This window comes from Poecilia latipinna, unplaced genomic scaffold (genome assembly GCF_001443285.1).
Source record: "Poecilia latipinna isolate Pla-1442-1.1 unplaced genomic scaffold, P_latipinna-1.0 Scaffold743, whole genome shotgun sequence".
In the NCBI taxonomy this organism is placed as follows: domain Eukaryota; kingdom Metazoa; phylum Chordata; class Actinopteri; order Cyprinodontiformes; family Poeciliidae; genus Poecilia; species Poecilia latipinna.
The window spans coordinates 205,262-222,459 of record NW_015113359.1 but is presented as its reverse complement, the minus strand read 5'-3'; the positions used below and the strand labels follow the sequence as shown (position 1 = coordinate 222,459).

Here is a 17,198-nt window from a genome sequence, read left to right as displayed (position 1 = left end):
TCCCAGGATTTAACTCTTGCATTTATCTCCCGGACAAATCTGTCCCTACTTTGTGGCTTTAAGACATAGTCTTTCATTTCTAAATGTCTGTGGGGGTGTTCATGTGCGACTACACATGACCTCTGGTTTCTGCACAGTTTTAGCCTGGCTGCTGAGCGTGCACATATGAAGTGGTCTCGTGTTTCTTGTGGGAACCTGCAGAAAGCTGCGCTGGGCGACGGTTGTGGACTTTTAGCTGCCGCCGATTATAAAAAGTGAAACGTGAGCGCATTCCTGAGGGCCAATACAGAGCCCTGCGGCTGCACAGCTGAGGGTTTATTGAAAGATGAGCACTGAGTAGGAAATTAGCCTGCAGTGGGATCCAAAGGTGCATGTTCAAACACCACAGTCCCTTATCAGCTTCCTTTACTAATACAGAGATCCTTTGTTTTCCTGCAAACATTACACATTTTAACCAGGCTTTGAACCCAAGCAGATTCTGAGTCAAGCCATGACCCTGTCTTAATGCTTCGCAAAGCTGCAGACCTTCAGACTTTTAAAGTTGCGTTCAGGAATTATTTGTGCCCCAGATTTGTGAAAGGGAGTACAGAGTTGTGAGTTTGTGGGAGTGTGACAGCTGACAATCTGGGCCCTCGGAGAGGAGGGAGGGAGGGAGGAAGAGGAGGAGGATGTGGTCAGAGAGCGTCCACTGCTGGGATCCCTGGGGAAACTGAGCCATAGGAGACGAGTGTACATTCACAGCTGCTGTGGAGAGCACAGAAACACACATGGAGATTATAATTATCCCAATCCACATGAAGCCGGTGTCTTTTTTTTTTTTTATCTAAAATGCTCATTGACCTGTTAGCAGAGTTATATAAATCACTTAAATCTTCCAGGAAACTGAGGGAAAACTGGGAAATCTTTTTATAACACCACATGCGGTTTATAAACTCTATTTGAATGTGTTTGGCTGTAAGGATGAAATTAATCAAACAATTTTAATGTGTCACAATTCCTCGCTAATAAAATAAGCGTTAACAGTTTATCTGACGGGGTGTGCATAAGACTGACTTGATACTATCATGAACATGACATAACACCTGTCATGAACATAAAGAAGTCTTTATGAATGTTTATGACAGTTGTCATGAAGTGCCATTTGGTAAATAATGACACTTTTAATGCAAAGTTGCTCTAAAAGTTGCATTAAAAGTCCATTAAAAGTGCCAACTTTGCATGATTTCATAAATTATGATAATCTAATGCAAAGTTGGCATTTTTAATGGACTTTCAATGCAACCTTTAGAGGAACTTTGCATTAAAAGTGTCATTATTTACCGAATGACACTTCATGAAAACTGTCATGAACATTCATAAAGACTTCTTTATGTTCATGACAGGTGTTATGTCATGTTTCTTCCACTCGAGTGTTTGATGGTTATAATCCTATGAAGATAGTCATACATATCTCACACAAAAACATAACTGTCTGAGAAAAAACAACTAAAAATAGTAAATTGCCCAAATTGTAATATATATATATTTTTTTTTACAAAAAAAAAAAGAACTGTAAATGTTCTGGAAGAACCCATGATAAATTACTCTGCAGATGAAATTAAACCCAGGAAGTTAGGCTTTTCTGTTCTAATCTCATGATCTTAGCATTTGCCATGTCTTGTTTTGACAAAGTGCTCAGCGTAGAAATATAAACTGACTGTTGTGGTTTGATGTGTATCTCGTAAAAAGCATCTTCGGGATTGGATGTCATGACGTGGCTGTGATGAACTGCCAGACTGCAGAGTTCATGTTGCTGTTTTATTTATTAAAGTCACTGATGGGGTTGTGGGACAGATTTAGAATCAGTTTAGTGCACAGTTGATGCTCGGCCTGTGACTGACATGCTGGCTTTTACTCGCGATGAGCCTGTTAGTCACGCAGCAGCGCCGTTCTGCAGAGCGGACGCAGGCTAAGAGCTGCAGATAGCAGGAGATATGTCAGGATTTCACATTAGTTACTTGCAAATGTGAGCTTTCCCAGGATAGATCACAAAAATATGCACATATTTTTTGAACTGATGTGCAAAAGGAATCTTTGCAAAACTTGAATTAAATATTAGCTCTAGGGCATTAATCAGGGGAACACCCAAGATCTTCATTAGAACTCTGTAAACGTTATAGAGATTCTCAGCTCAGGGAGGAGAATTTGTGGCTTTGTTTTTCACAAATGTGGCCTTTATGGCAAAATATCATGAATAAATTCATTGTTGGAAGAGAATCTTAAGGAATCCTATTTGCATGTTGCCATAGAGCATGTTTAACATGCATAATGGTGAAACAAGGTAGTGGCAGAATCATTTGTGTGGAAGTACTTTTGGTCACAAGGGACAGAGAAGTTGGTCAGAGTTTACGAGAAGATTGAGCTAAAGACATGGCAATACTTCTTCAAGAAACTGTAAAAATTGTAAATATAAACTGTGTGTGAAAACAGTAAATTTACTGTATGATTTAATATTTTTATACCTTAATCTTGAATATATTTTTTTCTGCAGGTGTTTGATGTAATATGTATTGTTCTTGCACTGACTGCAGCTTTAAATTTGATCTCAAACGTAAAACTTTTACCACACTTAAATTTATGTCATGCTGATCTCATCCATTGTGTTGTCCCAACCCAAACCTGGCAGTTATGTTTTGTCAACATGAGCAACATTGTTGAACTCCAGCCATGCATAGCAAAATAATGATTAACTGCAAAACTGAAAAGACATTTAAAAAGCCATTATGTCTTGGCTTCTGTATGGAATTGTAACATGTAATTAAACAAATGTTAGTTTATATAACTTCTTTCCTGATTGTCATAATATTAAAAGACACAGGAAAAACAAACAATATAACTTTTTTATCTTGCCGTTTTTTGTATATGTAGTAAAGGTGTGAAATTGCTGAAAATACCTTAGAAGAGAGCATAGGTTACTTTTAAGTTTTGCTGTCATAATTCTATCTAAGCAAAAAAGTAAAAACACAGAGAAATATTTATTTCTGTAAAGCAGATTTAATTTATGAAAGTCAAAGACAGATTTACAGCACACAGGACACATAAACACTATAAACGGTTCGCAGAACCCCGGTGAAAAATACCAACAATATCACAAAAAAAATTACACGGAAGAACATTTTTACCAAGAAGAAACAAATGTTCCAATTACAAAGACAAACTGAGTGATTTAACAGTTCACACTGCTGTGTCTTGTTTTAGCTAAATCTGTATGTGTCTGTGTGAGTGTTGGACCCTCTGAATGAGCAGAATGTATTGACCTGAATACTGAGACAATACGCCATATGGATCTTCTGGCCAAGACACTCAAAAGACCTCTGAGGCCTAATCCCTGCTGGCTGAAATGGTTTGTCTGTTACCCCATTTAAGACACACAGAAATAAAATATTCTTCTTCTACAATAAGTGAAGAACGTCAGATTGTCCTTGCATAACAGTGGTCCTCCATTATCAGCAGAGTGTTGTGAGTGAGAGTGGGCAGTGTGGTCTGTAATCCTGAGGGGGGTTGTGAAAAAAGCTGTTGATGCTATTTATGAAAAGTAATATCTGTAAATCCGAGTACTGTGGCATTCTTTACATGCAATGTTGTGACCGTATTTTAAATACTCATATCTGCACAGAATAATGAAAATCATGCAATGGCATATTACAGTAAGTGCTTCTTATTGCCGCTGTTTGTTTGGTGACAGCTATGTACAAATATCTATACATCAGGTACGTTGACCTCAAATCGCTTGGATGGCTGCTGGTCATTTTTTCCAACCATCTATTATTTCAGCTCTGTTACAGTTCAGCATGTGTGCAACATGTAACACCACCATTATAATCCCGATCATTCATAAAGCTTTGGGATTAAACAAGCTTGTTCTGCAACTTTTTCAAGCCACAGACATGGTTTCAGTAACAGCTGGGTACCAGATGGCCGCCGGTTAGGCAGTGTTCACAATTGGCTGTGCCATCTTTCACCTCCTCCCCCTTACTGTGAGACAACGCTGTCAGCAAAACTGAAAAGAAAAGTGATTCTGTCCATTATGAAATTAAGCTCAGCAGTATTTATTTAGTGCAGACTTTGAATTGAACATGCATCATATTGTGTCTGTCTGAGCAAAGTTAGATCCAAGGAAGAGTTTACTAACATATATTTGAGACTGATTGAAGTGTGGCAGTGTCTACTTGTATTTTTTCAGTTTTTAATTCCTGAGCAGAGTGAACGAGGCTGGTCCAGTTAAACCTGACTTTCCAAGGCCTTTTTGGAAACAAAAGGAAGCTCAGGACTCTTTAGTGGCAGTGCAATCAGTCGAAGCTGTAAACAGCTTCACATATGGAAACTGTAGCAATGCAATTTGACTCCTGGTGGTTGCTGTATATAGATGCAGAGAAGTAATGTGAGTCATGTCGGAGAGTGTAACAATGAAAAAAAGGTCTGTTGTAGCTTTTATAAAGTTTCTGGTGACATTCTGAGAAGGATGTTTATGTCAAAAGTACCATCTTCTGGGACAACCAGACAATCCGTGTGCACACGTGTGAAGAGATCTGAAAAATACAAAACTTAAGCATAAATCCTGAAAAAGACTCAGACACACTGCAGCACATTTTCAGTCACTCGTAGAACACAAGGTTCTCAGATTGTCATACAAATGTTCGAGACTCACTGTTGGACCTGATAATCTCTGAGTTGCAAGAGGGACATATGCTGGAGGTGTTGGAAGTGTACCAGATCATTTCTGAAAGATGTAATTATACCCCAGCCTCTTATTCATCCATCCATTCACTCCTTCCATCAGAGCCGCTCGTACCCCCAGCACCTGTCTCCTAGTCAGTCTGGCAACATTGGCAGCCTTTTGGCTCGAGACTCACTGTTAGACCCACACAGCTGTGTTATAGTCAAACAAGGGTTGCCTTTTCTCCAGACCCATCTCTGGCTGCCTCCTGTCTAGATAAATGCCTGGGAATGGTTGCTGGTAGAACTGGGGGAAGGGCTGGTACGGTTGCTGTTTTCTTTCGGCTTCGGCTAGATGCGGACAGGGCCTCCCTTTGCCCTGCTGTCCGTTTGCCCAGAAGGGCAGATAAAAGCTGCCTTTTGACGCCTTAGGAGCCGGTTTTTTAGGCCTTTTGAAAAGGTCACCCTCAGACAGCTCTGGAGCCATCCAGCCAGGCCTCTCCTTGAGGAGTTTGTCCCTGTCGGGCCGAACGCTGCGCAGGAACTTCTTGAAGATGTTTGTGGTAAGCGAGAACTTCTTGCAGATTTCCTGCGAGCGGCTGAGGCGAAGAGGGTGGGCTGGTGTGCCGGGTCTATCCTCTCCTCCTTCTGTTGTCCTTTCCTCTCTTCTCTTCCTCCTTGCCTCGTGTTCTCCGTCCTCTCTCTCCACCTCAGGCAGGTCAAGCCAGTTGCCTACAAGATCTGCAAATACATTGTCGCCAAGCACCAGGGGCTGACGGTTGCGGCTGCGGCTCATGAGCGATGATGTCCAGTCGCTGGCATCGTCTGCGCTGTCCTGGGAGTAGTCGCTGTCCAAAGAAGGTCCCTCTTTGGAGAGGCTGTACAGGATCCCAGGCAGATCCACCACCTGAGCATGACGAGGAGCCTGGGAATGAGGGTATTGCTCTGGCGGTGGGTTTCCCACCATTGGTCCATAGAAGTCTACCTGAGGGGCAGTGTAGCCAGACCACCTTTTGGGTATTGACTCAATGTTGTTTTCACTTCTTGTGCTTGTACCACTTCTTTGACTTTCGCTCTCACTCTCACTCTCCAGACTGGAAGCTGAAGAAGAGAAGAATCCCATGCTGCTTCTGTTTCTTGATGAAGTCTGATCATCCCTACTTAGGGAGTTTCTGCTGTCCAAGGACAGCCTCAGACTTGGCACCGGACTGGTGCTGGGTTCCTCTGTCATGGTTGGTCTTTGGACGGACTCGTGCTTTTCACTTAGACCCAAAGCTGATGCAGCTGATAGCTGAGCGGTAGTTGAAGCAGGATGTGGGATTCCCCGGTTAATCGGGCGTCCTGAAATGTCTAGGCTTTCCAGCGCTGTCTGGACCTGAAGGAGCTTGAGTTCTTGGAGAGCTCCCATCATTGAATTCATCTGAGCGTGGAGGCCATCTCCAGCTTCTCTCATAGACAGCTGCAAGAAAAGAGAGCAAAGAAGAAATAACGATGAGAGGTTAAAAACAGCAAAGACTTTACTTCAACTTTTAGTAGCTACAGAGCCTTGGCATAGGATTTCTACCTCTTTAACCATTTCTCATTTTGTCACATTACAATGACAAACCTTAGCACCAATTCACACATAAGCCATGGTCATCTGTGGCAATCTTTTCTTTGACAGGGAAGCTGACTAACATTAGTAGGTTGATGGTAGATGGTTTGAGCAAACTCCTGGTTTTCTCAAGTAAGTATCTGTCAGAAATTTAATACTAGTGTATAGAGGTACAACAACTCTAAACATACAGCTAGAGCTTTATTTTATAGTAGTGATGGTGTCCTAGCACTATTACAGGATACTTTGTATTGGACATTAAAGTTTATTGTTGTAATGTGACAAAATCTAAAAAGGTTCAAGGCATGTAAATATTTTGACTATCTTACAGAGTAAAAGCCTAGGTAAGAAAAATAAAAACATGCTCTGATTTTAATCAATAAACATAAAAAAAGTTGTTAGACATTATAAACAGGCTTATTAAATACTAAGGGTACAAGGTTTTGAAACCACCAGATCAACCCAGTGCTCCTCATTTCCAGTTAAAATGTGTGGTCATGTGACCTAGTTTTGGATGACGATATCCCATATGGCCTCCGTATGAGAGGACCCAACCAGTGACAGCTGCAAAACGCAGCAGTTTCTTTGTTCTTCCTCAATTTCTTTATCTTCATTTTCTTTTTCTCTCCTTCCATCTGTTTTACCACATATTCGCTTGCTAATTTGAGCCACCTTTGTTCCCTCTAATCCAGCACTAATAATATATTTTTATCCTGCTCTCTCTCTTCCTGCTCTCATGTGCTTCTGCCATGTGACTTGGACTAACCGTCTTCTCCTGAAGGCAGATAAAAAAACCCAGAGGCAACACTCTGACCTGTGTCTTAACTTGCAAGCATGAGATTCTACAAACTTCCTCAGCGAGTTTGAATTTTCCCTTAAACTGTTGACACAACAGGTTTATATTAACATTGTGAACATGCATGCACTGCTGAAAGTAGCAACTTGATGATGACTCAGCCTGCAGGTAAGCATGCCCTACTTATTAAAAATAATAAAACGTTGGTGGGAAGAAGAAGGTAAGAATGCAAAGAATTGCAACAACATGCCAAACTGTGTGGGAAAAGTCAATGTGAAACTTCTGAAGCATGCCTACAAACTGTCATCCGCATCAACCAAACTGCCAAAGTAATTACTATGACTGACAGATATGGGAGATAAGTAGCTATTGTGAATGCAAGTAACTGAACAAATTCTAAACTTAAGCTTAGAAAACCCCGCCTTACCTCACCAGACAGCAGATACAGATAGCCCTGTCAGCCTACACCTCTGCCAGTCAGTCAGTGTTGCTCACCATTCAAACTGATCAGTCTGCCCCCATATATAGTCATCCCCATCCAAAACAGAGACACCGTTGGGCTTCACAGCCAATCAGCTCTGCCCGTCTAGACTATAATCCCCATTCAGAGGGCAATGGAAGTGGTGATCAGTCAGGCAGAAATGGATTGACAATGAGATGGGGTGGAAGAGCGACAGCAAGTGAGAGGGGTGGTGAGAGTCAGCCGGGTGATCAGCAACAGAGAGAGGTGGGGCTGATGGGAAAGGATTCCTCACCATATGTTTGGATGTTCAAGGGAAAACTGTTGATGGATTCAATTATGGATGACACCATAAGAACACCAGGGATGTGGTAGGGGGTTAATATGGGAACAACAACACCAGGCTGCTATACACAGAGTGGAAAGAAAGAGAAAAACCTTAAGGACATGGAGAGGGGGAGAGGCGGTTGGTGACATAGCTTCTAATTTAATGGGAAAATAGCTTAAAAAAAGGTAAAAAAAAAAAAAAAGAACTGTCATAAAGTTGCCTTATCCATAAGTTAGCTAGTTTTCTAACTGTAGATCTGTAATCTTACATTCGTCTTGCAAAATGACAACAAAAACGAGGTTAGATTTAAAAAATATCGACATTTTATTTTAATTTTCAACATAGAGCAAAGATTTCTTGCTTTCTCACAACTCATATGTGTTTATTCTTTTGGGTTCAAAAAATGCTGCCACACACCTTGTTAATTTTACCAGCAAGTTGACTGCAACTGAGTTCATTATTTATGAACATTATGAATATTATCAATTTAAAATAGCTTTGTGAAAAAGAGCAAAGAGAAAAGAAGCCTGTACCAGAAAAGTTAGAAAAATTACTATCATTACAATCATTGTTATGTGCATTTTAAAAACTGTAATAAGCATGTAAATCTTCTTGTTTTTTAACCTCAGCTTGACACTTAAACAATGTAAAGACCCGGTTTAAACGCCTGCCCTCTGGCATATGACACATGAGTGGGTGCATGAAACACCTCGAAGATCAGATAATAAGGCCATTAATGCACATGCTGAGAATAAAAGCCTTCCAGCTTCCTGCTGGCTCTCTGAATTAGGCAGTAAAGGTACATGTAAGTAGCACAATCAGGCTGTCTCTTGTCTCCCTGCTTTCTACATATGACTGACTTATTTGCCATAATTGTCTGTGTCCTGGGAGAGGCAGAGAATCAGCAGATAATCATGGTTTACTTTACTCCACATCAAACATCAACAAGACGAAACACAAGATGACAGAAGCAGCTCTGTTACGTTGGATCCAAGGCAGAAACGAGCCTTTAGTAAAGTTTATATAGGGAGCAGGGATTACTGCACTCTGAGCTGCCGGTGAAACCACTTCAATTTATTAAATCTGTTTTGGAAATATTATCTCAAAAGCCAACTGTTCTCAGGCAGTCTAAAATAACCTCACCTGTCTGGAAGTGCAAACTGGAACACTCCCATACAGCCATAGCATTATCCCCAAAATGCAAGCATTACCTACAAAAATACAGCCATTGTTTACTGGCAACTCTATTCTCAGGGAATATTAATGATTCATGCTGAACTCTGGGGAACAAATAAAAAAAATAAGCCCCATTATGCTGACTAACTCTGGGCGCTCCTCTGCTGCCACTTCAGAGCTGAACTTTCTGGCCCAAATATGTCAGACTTTTCAACCTGCATTCTTATATTTGCTCAAGAGGCTAAAAAGGCAACTTTAGAATAATATCCTGCAGCAGTTTCTAGTTTTGGCATGAATGTCACAGACATTTTCAGAAGCCCTTATGATTACAATGTGTGAATCAGCTAAGGGGCCTATTAGGAACAAGACATAGAAGACCTGACACAACCTACAGAAGCTGCTGTAGTAGAAAAAGACGCAGAAATATGTCAAAGCTTATTAAATAAGAGAAGTGGAATGAAATTGGGCTGCAGGAAATCTCACCCAGAAATGCCTGCATCATTAAGACAGTCTTGCAAAGTTTAGCTAAGCCTTCTTTATGTGCTTAAGCCTCCAAGTATTTCAGTGATTTAATCCATCAAGCATATATTTCAATGAGAAGATCTCTTTTTAGAAGCCCAGTCAAGCCAGTCAACCCCCACGTTTTTCTTCTGGCTGCAGTGGAGTCGACCAAGCGCACATAATTGCCAATCAAGAGCAGAATGCTTCAGTGTTTAAGGACAAAGGCTGCCAGAGTTAAATTAGTGCAGAATGAAAGCTTATTAAGAACTTCTGAGCCATTTTATCTAAGAAAACAGTGTAATCTTTATTGTTTTTTGGTAAGAAGTTGGAATATGTGTACAGATGCATCAAATTCCTGCATGTGGTAAGAATGCAGGAAGTAGAAACAAAGCAATACTCTTCCTCTCATACTGAGCTTCAAACATGCTCAAGCTTGTCCCATTTCATTGAACTCTGTGTCTTCTCTTTAAACCAGAATGACTGCATGAAAATTCACTGTTAGTGGAAAACAGAATGAAAAATAAACATAATTCTTGTTTTTGGCTTCGAAATAGAGACTTTTTACTGCTGTTGCCTGGTATTGGCTGGAGGGTGGGTAAACAGAGGCGACCCTCCAGAGGCCGAGGTCATCAGCCCCAAATAGGTCTTCCTGTTTGCAAGGAGCTGACCAGCAACCACATATTTAATGTTCTCAACCCTCCCTCCAGACCCAACCAAAATTTAAAAAAATGAATGGTGAGGCTGTGTGGGTCACAAACAGGAATGGACTGTCCGTCTGTGGGATACAGAGAAGGTCTGTGTGGCTGTGGAGGGGCCTGAGGTTATGATGATGAAGCACAGCGGCAGAGCTGAACAGCATTGAGTGAAATAAAATAAATGACTGTGCTCAGGATAATGAATGCCTTTTTGGTGATGAAGGCTTTTAGAGTGACTCTGGTCAAAATGCCTTCAGGGGCCATCAGTCAGGACAGAAACAAGCATGAATCATTTGAGCAACAGAACATCGGACATAAATGTCTCTTGCACGATGTCATGACAAATTTTTGTTAGGAATAGATGGTGTTTTTATCCATGAATATCTGCAGGGAGTGAGCGTTGAACAAAGAATCTTTTTTATTTTAAATATCTACTTCTTGTAGTTTCAAAAAGATTTCAACCAGTGTCTGGCACAGATGCTCAATCGGCATTTTCACATGCATCAAAGAGCCTGGGTATTGCTGCTTCTACACTTTTTCCTTCCTTGGGCCACTTTTATAGATACTTCACTTTTAGAAATGCTCTGCAGTCATCTATTTATCCCAGCTTCGCTCTTGTCAGAGTCCTTACACTTTCTCATTCTTCTTGCTTCTAGCACATCAAGTTTGAGGGCAAGATGTTAAATTGGTGCCAAATACGTCCCACCTTTTAACAGGTGCCTAATCATGAACAAAGCTGGAACCTTAGCTATTACTCGGTTTGATCCCATTCATTTATGTAAAAATAGTAGTTGCAGCCAAGTATCACAGAAAATCACAGAGGAGGAAAATCTGAAAAGCTCTGTAAGTGAAACGTAAATATAATCTCAGCAGCCATTGCAGTGTCTGTTTTTGTCTTAGTAGGTGCTGATTATGCATCATATTAATCTTACTCTGCACTAATATAATCAATTACATATTTGATATTTAATTTAAGTTCAGCTGTTACCAGAAACATTCATGTTGATGTAACTCAACTCAATGTTTATCTGGGGATCTGTCCACAGTAACTGGGACACAGGCTCATCCTGATGCCTTTTTAAAATGTGCCTTTCTTAAAGCAGTGAACACCTCCACTCTACCTGGCTAGAAATGAACCAAAGGAAGGCTAGAAAGTCACAACAACTATCCCTTTAAAATAAATCAGTTCAGACCCAATCTAAAATTGCATCTAGAACCTGCCGCCCAACACTTAGACTCTGTGATGGTGTTCTCCGAAACAGGGAGGTGGTTTAACGACTTGTTTCCTGTGAGAGCTCGTTTACAGCATCAGAAGTGACGCTGCTGCTGTGGGAGGCTGGCGATGATTAGGATCCGTATCATCCTCTTTGGCAGATAATATGTGGGGAGCAGGGATAGAGTGGGACTCTATCTGTTGTCTTCTTGGCTGCAAATCTTCACTGGAAGCATCAGTCCCTACGTAGACCTTTGATGGCGCTTCAGTTGACGTCAGCGGTGTGTGTGTGTGGGATGTAAAATTCCTCAGCCCCCCTCTCACATCAAAAGGAGTGCAAAATCACAGAAGCACTTTCTGAAGAGCATGGATGTGACTGCTGATGACTTTCAGCTTCACTTTTCCAGACGTTAGGAAGCTATTACTGCTGTTCAATTTGTACTAAATGGGCCAGCGTACCAAAAAAAGATATTCACAAATACACAAAGTGTTTGATGTTTGTTATTTTGTGTCATAATACAAATACATTTGTAACACTCCTTTAAAATCAAATGAAGAGAAAAATCCAGGAGATGAACCATCGTCATGCTCAGAGAAGTTGACGATGTTTTACTTTGGATATAGAGGCAGGAGGTTGTGTGCCTGCAGAGATTTTCATGGGTAAAACAAATACTCAGAAAAGAACATGTAAAGGATTTCAGGCCAGAGTAACCAGGGTAGAAATGTAAGGCAGTGAGAAAACAAATGCCGTTCATTCGGCCAATGTAACATTTTTGCTCAGTAGACTGCTGTAGGCATTTCTTTTTCGGTGTGATTGATCTTTATCAGCTTATGAGTGAGTAATCGTTGGTGAAAATACTTTCACTAACAAAGTATTTTGCAGCAGTGGAGGGAAGTATGGTTCACTGCAAATGGTAGCAAGGCCTAAGGGGAGCACCACAGGCACTTCAAAAACGTTACAAGTTCTCTATGGCTCATTTGTAAGTGCAGTCAGTGGGAAAGAGGCATCCTGCTGTGCCGTGTACAGTAATAGCACTGTAGGAAATAAGTGCCATTTACTGCACTTGGTGACTTTGAAGATTTAATTTTTTTAAACTAATCTGGACTTTACTGGATTATCTTTAAGTTAAATCTCAAAATATGTAAACTGGTCACATTTGAACTTGGTGCTACTTCGATTTAGAATATAGTCTAAGATTTATTAAACTGTGTCAAAAACACAAAGATAGAACAATTTAAGTTTTTTTTAGCACAAGGACCACCTTAGAGTGAGACAAGTCTAAAACTCTTTATAAACCTTGAATTACCATTTCAAACTACAAATACTTTAGTCACTCCACGACTTTACTGATTCAGTTGATTTTTCCATTCATATTTATTGTTGCTTTCCGTGATCATGCAGCACTTCCAACTTAATAGCTGAACAATTTTAGATTTTCTGCAGGCCAGTACTAAGCAGTATGGCGATGCAAACATGTACAAGGAATACTGCACTAAACCTCAATGACATCAGAAACCACAAGAAATGAAAGAAGGACGAACTGGACTTAATTATGCACCATGTGTGGCCACAGCAGCAGCATAATTACCCACTCGACTCCCTCAAGAAAAAGAGCTGAACTGTGGCACGTCTTGGGTACGGCCATTCAAGTTTGTGAGCCATGAAAAAAAAAACAGGTTATGTACGCTGGCCCGCAGTGATAAACATGCTTTGTTACAGGCTTGTGGCTCCGTCTCAAACACAATGATCACCCAGGCAAACCTCGCAGCTGCCACCGAGAGCTGGGCCAATTTTAGCCGAGGGGAAGGAAAGGCAGAACAGGAGCCACGAGGGAGGAACAAAACAAACGGGCTTAGAGTTAAACCACTACCTTGCTTTGTGAAATGTTTTCTGATTCAACGCCCAAACGTGGCAAAGGTGAGACTTCCAGAAGGTTCCACAGGTTTTCTGCTGGTGTTTCTCTTCGATTAATGACTTTGTGTTTGTTGGCTTTGTGTTGAATTCCAGTGATAGTTGGCTTAGAAATTCCCCTCCGGTATGTCAGGAAAAGAAGATGACTATAAATCTACCTCAGCAGTCCTGATAGTGGAAAGCCTTGATCTGTGTTTCTGTGTCTTCAGTAGTGTTGTTAGACAGGTGTAAACCCCACGTTTAGACAACATGAGTCAAAAATATGTCAGTGTTTGTATTTTTTATCTTTGAGTAGGCAGGAAGGGCTTATGCTTTATTTTTTTGAATGACTCTTTGTCTGCTATAAGAATCATGATTTATGCATGCGTTTGAAAATGTCTCATTGCTGTCTGCACAATGAATAAGAGCCTAGTTAAAAGAACAAAGTGATATTGACAGACTTTTCTCAAGAAGAAAGAAGAGCGACGACGACACATTCCTGACAAGAAAATGGATTTGTAGGAGAAAGGTTGTTGACAGCTTGACTGAGTTAAGAAGTTAGGAAAAAAATAGCCATAAACCCTGTCGGTGTTAGGGTCAGATGTCTGAGGATGACCTGACTCTGACCTACACAGACTGGTACTGCTGACCCTTTACAACATTAAAGCGCTTTTATCTAAAGCTAAAGCTGTGAGTTTCACAGGGTTCAGCAGGACTTTAAATGCCATTCTCACATTTTTATCTGGTATTTGAAACTGCAGACTTTACTATGCTCACTTTACAGCATGGCAGAATAGATCAATGTACCTGCTCAATAATGGAAAAAAAAAATAGCTTATTAATAGCGGCTTTGGTCTATGCTGAATTTATTAAACATAATTACTGAGTTTAGAAACACAATGGACTTCTTGTTCTTAAGGAAGTGTCAAAGTGATTTTAATAACAGTATTTTATGATTAATAAATTAATTGTGTCTGTTTACAACTAAAACTATACAAAATAAATGAATGTTCAGGTATGTATCATTAAATTTAAAAGGTATTTGTCCATGTTTTGGTATGTTTGACACCTTGATTAAGCTTTGATATGTTTGTCTTCACACTTTTTTGCTATTTCCATTCAGTTTCACACAATATGCCTACACAGGAGGATTTTATAGTCAGTCACTCAATAAAATCTGCTATGTTTCTATACGTATATAACTTTTATCAATTAACACTACATGATCACCTGAACTGTATGGTTTTGTATTGTTATGTGGACAGAAATGAACTGAACACAGGTTGCTGTGCAGACTGTTCCAGCTTAAAATAAAAACTCTGCCTTGAGAATATTACAGCAATTTCTTGGATTCTGCTTAATGTTTTCCAGGATGGATATATCACTCCCTGCTGCTTTCTGCTGACAACATCTCATCCCCTCCCCGCATTAAAAAGAGAGTATAAAGGGAGAGTCAGTAATGAGCTGAAACTAATTGACCATTCAGTCTGATTAACAGGGTGCTTCCTTAAATTGTGCAACCCCCTTATTGAGAAATAAACTGCATCGTCTTCCTCAGCATTAGAAATGATACTCTTGTATTGCAGTGCAATCAAATGAAGCTGTTTTGCAAGAACGAGAAAATAATCAAGCTGAGAGGCGTATCATTTAGTGGTGAATTTTGCCCAAATCAAAAACTGCTTTCTGGTTTCATGCCTTGTCAGGAACCAGCGTGCTTCAGATGTGTCCCTAACCTTCTCAGGTAAACAGGGAATCTTCAAAAACATGCAGGCAGTGGATCCAGATGGATCAGGATGAGGTAACACTGGTTTAACTGGCAAGGAATTTGCAATGACTTGCTAAAATGTGTCAAATAAATGCATAATGCTTTAATATTGCATAACAGTGGCGCAGTGCAATAATTCACTATCCATGTGAGCTGTAAGTCTGTTATCAGATTTTTTGACATGTATTTTGCAGTCAGAGCATAGATTCCTTCTCGTTCGAGTATTAGATGGAGACCAGTCGCTGTGGAGGAAACACTCCCAAACCTGGCATAGACACCCTTTATTTTCTGAACAACAGATTGCACCCCACATGGTCTGCTTACTGGGGGACACTGCCTCGGTTTTTAACCGGCTTCTGCTCTCTGTTCTTCTCGTTTGATCCTCTGCATGCCACGACACTTTTTTTCCACAATGTTACCGAACTGGGATGCGACAGCAATGACACAACACGTCACTCTGGCATCAGCGCCACCTCAAGTGCCACTTCACAGACATGGGACTAATTTGGAGCCGCCAGTCAGGAAGATTAAACTTAAAAAAACCCCAAAAAAACAACATAAAAAAACACACACAGCCATCCAAGGATTTTCAGGAGGCTGGTGGCCGACCCAAGAGGAGAGAAAGAGAGAGAGAGAAAAAAAATCTGTCTTTGCTTTGAAGTGGATTCCAAATGAAATCTGTGCCAGTTAATGCTCCTTTGAATCTGACTCCACAGCACATCCCTGCCAGATGATTCTGGACGCAAGGGTTCCCCTCACAGATTTTTATATCAAAACGAGGAAAGAGTTAGCAAAACTCGAGCTGAGATCAAACACGTCCGGTCGCCAGTGGACAGATGTTAACATATTGAATAATGGAGTCTAATAAATTCAAATCAGGACATGAGGTTGTGATGAAACTCAACACGACTGCCAGTTGTACTCACACCTCTGAACTCGCAGGAAATCAATCACATTTACTACAACATGTGTGAACAGCATGAAAGATATTTTAAACGTTCAAGAATTTATAAACCCTTGCAGGGTAAAAACGACTCCTGCTGACTGGGAAGAAGGGGCAACACAGAGCTCATTAGGGCTTGAAACATCTGCCCCAGATGTGCAGACAATGAGCGGGGATGTGTGCACATGTCTCTGATGTTCTCACTGCCTTAAGCATGCAGGTTAATGCATTCATAAAGCTTACATGCAATAGGTGCACATGCTAAATCAAATAAAAACAATAGCAGCCAAAGAAACATAAGAGTTTGATATGCAGAACTGTTTCAGGATACAGTCTGCAACAAGGCAAAAATATTTAATCTCAAATTATGATTTAAAGACAAATTATTAAACTGTCACGTATTCTTAATGACATGTAAGTTAAAATAGCTCAGTTGTGAAAAAAAAAAAACGAAAAAGAGAAACACCAGAGGTGTATTAACCAGAACCTACCAGTTCCTGCTTGAGTCTTCTCAGACACGCGTCCATGTTTCTGGATTCCGGTTTGGAGTTCTGCTCTTCCATTTGACTTATTTTTGTTATTTTTAATTTCAAAGAGTCAGATAAAATGCTTCACCAGCTCGAACATGACTGAGAGGAGCTATTTCCCTGTGCAGAGATATTTGAAATCAGCAGCGGACTGTCTGGAATAAAAGAAAAAAAAATGCGCAAATCCTGCTGAGGAATGCGCGTAATGACGCGATGGCCGCTGATGACGAAAATGTGTTTACTCCAAAAAATGATAATGAGGTCCGTCCGTGTTATGGCTGCGATGGTCCGTTCCTCCTCTCCCGCTGTAAAGCTGATGGTCTCCCTCTGCCAATCTCTGTGTATCTCCTGTTTCTGTTTCTCCTCCTCCTCCTCTCATATTTTACCATTCAAGACAGCCGCTTACGTTACCCATCCGGTTCCCTCCAATGAGAAAGCCTCTGAGAGCAGAGCGAATCTCATTCAAACCAGGATGAACCAGAAATCCATCATTTATCACTGGCGAGCAGATTTATCCGCTGTAGCTTAAACAGATTTTAGGGAGCTTTGAGTAGAAAAATCAAAACCTCTGGAAATATTTCAGTCAAATATGATATAAATATAAATATGCTATG

The 17,198-nt window shown here is 40.6% G+C and overlaps 1 protein-coding gene across 2 annotated transcripts; it reads right to left on the bottom strand.

Moving 5' to 3' along the window:
- Positions 1 to 3,013: 3,013 nt before the first annotated feature.
- inka2 (inka box actin regulator 2) lies at positions 3,014 to 16,985 on the bottom strand. 2 transcript variants are annotated; one of them, XM_015045775.1, is made up of 2 exons: positions 16,549 to 16,985; positions 3,014 to 6,154 (listed from the first exon to the last, which is right to left on the bottom strand). In XM_015045775.1, the coding sequence occupies exons 1-2, from the start codon at positions 16,618 to 16,620 to the stop codon at positions 4,895 to 4,897; spliced, it is 1,332 nt and encodes a 443-aa protein (XP_014901261.1). In that variant the 5' UTR covers positions 16,621 to 16,985; the 3' UTR covers positions 3,014 to 4,894. The 2 variants fall into 2 exon arrangements, with proteins under 2 accessions (XP_014901261.1, XP_014901262.1); XM_015045776.1 differs by lacking the exon at positions 16,549 to 16,985 and adding an exon at positions 7,513 to 7,946.
- Between the last annotated feature and the right edge of the window lie 213 nt (positions 16,986 to 17,198).